General features: G+C 37.8%; 1 protein-coding gene across 1 annotated transcript; it reads right to left on the bottom strand.

Moving 5' to 3' along the window:
* Positions 1 to 673: 673 nt before the first annotated feature.
* LOC107756456 (SUMO-interacting motif-containing protein 1-like) lies at positions 674 to 7044 on the bottom strand. The gene is made up of 10 exons (XM_016573561.1): positions 6691 to 7044; positions 4087 to 5361; positions 3136 to 3386; positions 2845 to 2914; positions 2571 to 2734; positions 2351 to 2443; positions 1568 to 1699; positions 1260 to 1404; positions 1077 to 1161; positions 674 to 955 (listed from the first exon to the last, which is right to left on the bottom strand). Exons 1-10 carry the CDS (start codon positions 6817 to 6819, stop codon positions 732 to 734), a joined length of 2568 nt encoding a protein of 855 aa, XP_016429047.1. The 5' UTR covers positions 6820 to 7044; the 3' UTR covers positions 674 to 731.
* Between the last annotated feature and the right edge of the window lie 284 nt (positions 7045 to 7328).

The following is a 7328-nucleotide window of genomic DNA, read 5'->3' as shown; positions in this document are numbered from 1 at the left end:
TTTAAGTGTTTTGAATGAAAAGGTGAAGCATGTCCTGTCCCAGGCTGAGAACATAGAGATGGCACACCTGCTTGTCAAGATTCTAATGTCCCACTTCCAGGAACATGAAGATGGACTGGTTTTGCATGCAGACGTAAGTATTTAATTTTCTTCTTTCCACTTCACTAAATTATATTATGTATTCTTATTTGTGTATTGTGTGTTCTCTACAGGTTGCTGCATCTGCATCTGATGTTGAGAAGACACTCAATCTGCCTGCCAGTCCTCGTCTGATTTTGCTGGGTTAGTGTGTCATTACATGTGATGAAGTAGAAACATTTACTAATGGTTGAGATATAAAATAGTTAACATTGCTATGGTACACGATTGTTAAAATTGCATTTTCTTGAAGGTAGTTCGACGCGTTTCAGAAAGGTGGGGCATAGAGGAGAAACAATCATTTACAATATGTGGAAAATTTGTTTTTTTTAACCTTAAACCGCATAAACACATTTCATTACATCAAATACACAAAATAATGTTCTTTTTAGCAGCATCATATGACTCCTTTAAAGTAACACTGGATGTTATGTGCTCCTGTAGATGAGATAGTAAATCCATGGGGAGAGCATAATACTACTACTACTACTAATAACTGCTCTAGATTCGTTTGCGTAGTAAACAAACACACAAATTGTATACAAAAATAATTTATTTAAAACAACTGTCAAAACAAAGCTATTATAAAAGGTTTAATGACTTGAAGTAACACTGGGCATGTCAGTTATGTGTTCTTGTAGTTGGGATAGTAAATCCTGCATTTCCACGGGAAGAGCATGGCCAATGTCGTCCGCTGCACGTGACAGGAAGGCACCTGTTGCCTCTTGCACTGCTGAGCATTTCACCCGATCATCCTGTGTCCAGATCGGAGCATCTCTTTTATCAAAACGCTTTGTGATGGGGCAGCGTAGATGGCCTGGGGAACAAAGGTTGTAAGGTCAGTTAAAAACTACAATGTAAACCTTATTTGATTACTTGTCTTCTTTATTTCTTATTATGTTATGTCTGAAAAAGCTGTGTTAGCACTAGTTTGCTACCTGTCACAACTTCTTCATAACTGAGCATCAGCATCCACAGAAGCTGAAGGAGTTCATCCCATTTCCTCCACTTCTCTGCTCCATCCTGGCACACCATGCAGGAAGAGCATATGAGTTCAGCTGTTATGTAGAATAAGAATGCAAAATGTTCATTTGTAATAAAATAGTGCAATGTTACTTTACAGAGGGGTCTGAGGCCAGTGTGGAGCTCTTGAGGTAGTGTAGCAGCAAGTTTAGAGATATGGGCTGAGAACAAGTCTCATCCAGCAACCGCGTCAACAGCTCGCATCTCAGCAGCTTGCTATCCAGAGTCCTCAACAATAAGAGTCTAGCACACAACGAGAAAAAAAGCATAATTAGAAATTGTTACAATACAAACAGCAGCAAATCCTCTTCATTTAGAGAACATTCAATAAAGCTCGAAGGATTGCAATATGTAAAACAGTGCAAGCACTGATTATATTGGTTCTCTTTTTCTTTTCTTTTTTTACCTTATCTGCCTGCAAGAATACATTGTGTTAAGACAATTGAAGAGTTCTACTGAAATCTTTTCTGAATTGTAGGTGGGGTTCTTGTCCACCTCCAGGGCCAATGTTAACATCCTCTGAAGAGATAATACAATCCTGTAACAAAGGAAGTAAATGTCTCTATTTAGCCAAGAAAGAAAGAACAATCCAAACTGTTTTTCACAGACTGTTGTTGCACGGCAAAAATATATCACTGTTAGAAATGTTATGTTACACTACAGTTCAATGTTTGGGGTCTGTAAGATTTTTTTCATGCTCATCAAGTCTGCATTCATTTGATCAAAAATACAATAAAACAGGAAGTGTGTAAAATATTATTACAATAAAGAAAATCCTGTTTTCTATTTTAATTTTTTTAAATGTTAATGTTAAAATGTTAAAATTTATTCCTGTGATGGCAACACTCAATTTTCAGCAGCTATTATTCAAGGCATCAGCATCACATGATCCTTCAGAAATCATTCTAACATGCTGATTTGCTGCTCGGGAAACATATCTTAAATATTATCAATCATGAAAGTATTTTTGCCGCTTAATATTTATATGCTAATATGATCGTCTTTTTCAGGATTCTTTGATTAATATAAAGAACAAAAATTTTTTGCAATAGAAATATTTTGTAACGTTGAAAATGTTAATGCATTCTTGCTAAATAACAGTATTAATTTCTTTTAAAAAATCTTACGGACTCCAAACTTTTGAACGGTAGTGTATAATGATAAAAAAAACGTATATCACTTCATTTACTTAAGATAGCTGTCCTCTTTCTTTGGATATTCCACATCTTTTGAGTGGTTCACTGACTCCTTTGCAGCATTCATCAACCAACTTATTATATCCCTAACAAGAATCACAATAATAATTACATATATTAAATGAAATAATTATTACATAAATAATATTGTGCCAAATTAAAAACCAATTGCAGATTGCAAAAAAAGCTCCAGCAATAATGAGTGTCACTCACTTGACTTGCCCAATTGTTTCATTGCCACATGAAAGCATCTTCTTTGCAACAGACTGATGAAGACACTGACTCCTGAGTTTAAAATGAAAATCATCTTCTAAAACCTGCAACACGTATTGCAGGAGCAGGTACTGGACCTCCGTCCGCAACCTCCTAGTGTCATCCTTAAGACAGGAATAATGAAGCGTGGAACGTTGAAAAAATAAAAGCATTACTTCATTATATTTTTAATATTACTTAATATAATTTTTTTTTAAGTTCCAAATGTATCTACCTGTTCCTTCATAACTGACTTCATCAGTTCCCAATCCCATGGGACTGTCGAAGCATGCACAGGGTGGTATCTTAACATACAAAACAAACAACTTATAAAAGTTATCATGAATAATAAGTTCTACACATTGATTTTTTTTGTGAAGCGGGTGGATATTTCATGTTTTGGAGCACATGCACAACTTACCAGGCTACATTTCTGATTTACACTTGACTTTTTCATGAAAAATTGAATTGTTCATACTCCCATAACTGTCTTGAACCAAGCAGCTACAGCTGTGATTACACTCACCTCTGAGTCTTCATCAATAGGTTATAGGCCTCTACGACAAAAACATCAGGGCTTTGTGGGTTTAAGAGTATCCCCCTGAGCAGATGTGTCGTAATATCCACCGGTGGGTAATACCGAGGCTGAATGAAGTCAAAGAGCAGCTGAAGAGTGCCCTCTGGGTAATTCTCCTCAATGGTGCTGTAGACCAAGCTAAGGCTCTGACGGCATAGAGGCTCAGCGGGACCATAGTGTTCATCTTCCTCATCGTCATCCTGTTAAAAACAGAAAATGACTGACTGAAATCTATTTTGCTATGGATATTGTAGGATATTCACAAATGTTATGACATGTTCAGGGTGAGACTCAAGGGTGTGTCTTGCTGCAATTTTGGTCCTAAGGGCTGAAGTAAACACAAAAGACTGCATCATTTATGTTAAAATTATGTATGTACAGAGTAACAATTTGAAGACAACCACATTATCAATATTTTGTCAATTAAACAGATACTCCACCCAAAAATTTTATTAATTTACTCATCCTCATGCCGTTCCAGATGTATATGACTTTTTCCCTTCAGATGAACATGAAGATTTTTAGAAAAATAATAAAATATCTGTGAGTCCATTTGGGACCCCCAAAGTTAACACTACAAAAACCATACAAAGTGAACACAATGATAATCTATACTACCCCAGCTGATGAATCAGTGTCTTCTGAAGTGAAGCAATAGGTTTGTGTAAGAACCGATGTATGCATGTTGTGAAACACAAGAAGTGACAGTCCTCTGTGCTTTCGCATCTCTTCTCGCGTGAGTTTCACATGGCTTCTTTTTCTAAAAATCTTGTTTCTGTTCATCTGAAGAACAAAATGTCGTATACATCTGGAACTGCATGAGTCAATGATGAGAGCATTTTGGGGTATTCCTTTAAATCAATCTATTTAAAAGTCAATGTGCATATCAAAACATCTTACCATGTGTGGAACCATTCCACTCATGCACTGATTCAATTTTTTGTACTGAGTCAGACAAATATGTTGTCTATCTTCTGTGTTGTTTTCAGAAAGATCTGACTCCACATTATCCAGCACATTTTCATTGCCGTCATCGCTGCTTGTCTCCCAAAGCCTGATAGGAGGGCTTTCTAGAGATCTTGCATCTAAATCATTTCTCTTTTGCTCCGTTCTCTCTGGAAAGTTTGGCGAGGAAGACTGAGAAATGAGGAGGCTACTTGGTGAGCTCAGTGTAGACAGATCAGGGGAATGTGCTGCTGTGTCACTGGCAAGAATCTCTGTGGATGTGGGACTGTTGGGTTTACTATGTCTAGACAAAAGTTCAGGGCTCCAGGGGGGCGATGCCCTAGATGAGGTAGGTATGGAGGGGGACGAAGGCTTGGGATGAACCCGAGTATGTAGGTCCTCATTTTTGCTGATATTCATTGTTTCACCATCCTCTTTTAATGAAAGTGCATTGGATACTGATGCAGTATGAGTAGCAGAGGGTAGCTCAGAGGTTTGAAATGACTGTTGACTGTTGTATGTAAACAGATGATTATTATCTTCAGACTTATTGGATGAATCAGAGAATATATAAGCATCTACCTCACTCGGACAGTAATATGGACTGTCAAGATTGTAAGAAGAGAGAACAGCGTCTTCCCATTTCTGAAATGAGTCAAGATTGTCTTCTTGGTCTGCTTCTATGCTGCAGACAGTTGGTGTACTAAGCTGTGTGTCTTTAGTGTTCTGCGATACATCTGCAATAGAGTCCTTCAATACTTCAGATTCATATTTGAACGGATTTTTACTTTTATCATTAGACCTGCAATGCTCCAAAGACTTATCCCAGCTCAGCTGCTCAGACGGCAAGCTTGAATTACAATTTGTGTCCTGATGCAAATAATCTTCTGCTCTTTGGAGCACGTCTTTGAGAGTGTTCTCCTGACTGAGTGACTTAGAGGCAACAGACTGCACACTGCTTCCTACAAAACACCCTGAATTAGCCACATCTTTGCCAACACTGGTTTGAGATTGTGATTCTTGAGCTTTTCCAAATGATGCCAGTGTTACATGCACTTTCATGCCTCTGCTTTCTACTGACGGCAAAGTCAGCGATGGTTTCTGTACGTCAATATCATCAGGAGGATTATCTTCACTCAGATCTATAACTTCTAGGGAGGAGCATGTATCTTTTCTTGAGCACCTTCGCCATGGAGAGGTGAAGTTGTGGCCTCTGATATCAATGAGAACCTGAGACAAACAAATAATGAATAAAGTAGGTGAAACCAAAAGAAATAGTGATAGATCGATATGGACATTTCTATGGCTTATGCCAGTACTGATAACCAGGGTTTGAAATTAACTTTTTCACTCACCAGCCAATTTGGCTACTAAATTTTTAAGTTACCGGCCATTCATAATTTCTACTAGCCAAAAAAATTAAACAAATAAATTATGAAAAAAAGGCCAGAGGTAAGCCAACAGCTTGAGGCTGTCCACACTGGTTGCGACAAAGTGACCATTGCAAATAATTTGTACTTTGTCAAAGACCCGCATTTGGCGGGTTGGCGGGTGTTAATTTCAAACCCTGCTGATAACTATACAGCAGGTGACTGATGGCCAATATGTAATGGATACCAAATAGATAATAGATCAAAGTTAAATATAATAACAATGGTTACCAAGACTCCTTGAAGGAGTTCTTATTTTGCAACAATGGCTGACTGCTGTACATTATCCTAGGTATTACACCGCTTTGTATGCAAATAAATACATACATAGATATTAAACATTGATGAAAGTTGAAATAATTGTATTAGCTTACTTGCGCAGACCATGAAGAGAATGAACACGAGCTCAGCTCAGAAACACAGGTTTCCCGGATGAGCGGTCAGTTAAACCGCGATTGGCCAATCAGAATCGCTTATTCCTGAGAGCCGCGTAATAAAATGTATGTAGCCTTGTGCCTGTGAAACTGGCTAATAGCAAAAGAAACTCAAAATAATTCACTAAAATATTCACCAGTACCTGGTTGGTATTTATTTCTAACACAATGGAAAGCTAATGGCCTTTATGGTAATATATAACAATGTAATCTTTTAAACGGGCATCAGTCGATTTATCGATTAACAGAGCTTTAATATCAAATTAATTGAAAATGAAATCTAAAATATATAGGCCTAACATGCAATAAAATATTATTTACTTGTATCCAAGTATTTAAATTATATTTATAAAATTTTTATTTTTGTTCTTGAAGGTTGTTGTGCTCTGTAAAGTGATAAAAAGATCTAATCTCTTTTAAATATCTCGAGGTACCGTCACCTGTGCGCGTGCCTACGACTCCTGCAGGCTGCAGCTACGAACCGTGCGCCATTTATAAAAAGCAAAAACCACGTGCGGTTGGAAACAAGTGGAAGTTTACGTACACTTTAAACAAATATGCTTTTTGCATATGTAAACCACATGAAGGTTCTCATGTTCTGCGTAGGAACTGATAAAAGTGCAAGCGGCTAAAAATAAGCAAAACGTGAGTCCGATACAGAAAAAAAATTCTTGAAAATAGCAGGAAAAACTTACAGGTGTGACGGGCAGCCATTGTGCTCGAATGAACGGAACTGCGTCTTCTTTCTCTTCATTATAACTGCTTATGACCTCTAAATCAGAGTCGTCGTCGCTGCCCGAGCTGACACAAATAATATCCTCCATAATCCTGCCTCACCCTGTCCCATTAGTCATGTTTGTGCTGACAGAGCATAATCTTGAACAACAAAAATAGTTCGTCCAGGAGAGAACATTAATCGTCAAGTTATTGTTAGCTATTGCTTTCAAACAAGCCTCTACGAAAACAAATAATCACGTAGGTAAATGTCAATATCAGTGTCACATCGGTGGAAATGTTTTGGTTTACGAAGGAGGAACTTCCGCAAGTGAAATGTTTGTCGGTTTAAACGGAAGTGTGTTGGATTAATGGATTTACGGTCCACAGTGAATCGTTTATGCCTCGAAATGCTTTTAGTTATGCTGTACGCAGCCATAGATAGCCGTCAGGCAACAATACATCTGTTTATGAGCTTTTAATTCTATTATGCAGTGCCATATTGTATAGATCTGACCGACATATTGGTTTTGTCTTGCATGTAATGCATATGGGGATGTAGCTCAGTGGTAGAGCGCATGCTTTGCATGTATGAGGCCCCGGGTTCAATCCCCGGCAA

The sequence above is a fragment of the Sinocyclocheilus rhinocerous genome, unplaced genomic scaffold (genome assembly GCF_001515625.1).
Source record: "Sinocyclocheilus rhinocerous isolate Xijiao unplaced genomic scaffold, SAMN03320098_v1.1 scaffold111, whole genome shotgun sequence".
NCBI lineage: Eukaryota > Metazoa > Chordata > Actinopteri > Cypriniformes > Cyprinidae > Sinocyclocheilus > Sinocyclocheilus rhinocerous.
Note: the sequence above shows the minus strand (reverse complement) of the source record. Positions and strands in the feature narration are given on the sequence as shown.

What these genes read in the sequence shown, in the direction of transcription:
- LOC107756456 (XM_016573561.1), bottom strand. Translation starts at nt 6,819, where the DNA reads ATGGAGGATATTATTTGTGTCAGCTCGGGCAGCGACGACGACTCTGAT. An exon ending in GAAACAATTGGGCAAGTCAA is followed by an intron (nt 2,444 to 2,570) that starts GTGAGTGACACT and finishes GATTCTTGTTAG; the next exon opens with GGATATAATAAGTTGGTTGA. An exon ending in TTATGAAGAAGTTGTGACAG is followed by an intron (nt 956 to 1,076) that starts GTAGCAAACTAG and finishes TTTGTTCCCCAG; the next exon opens with GCCATCTACGCTGCCCCATC.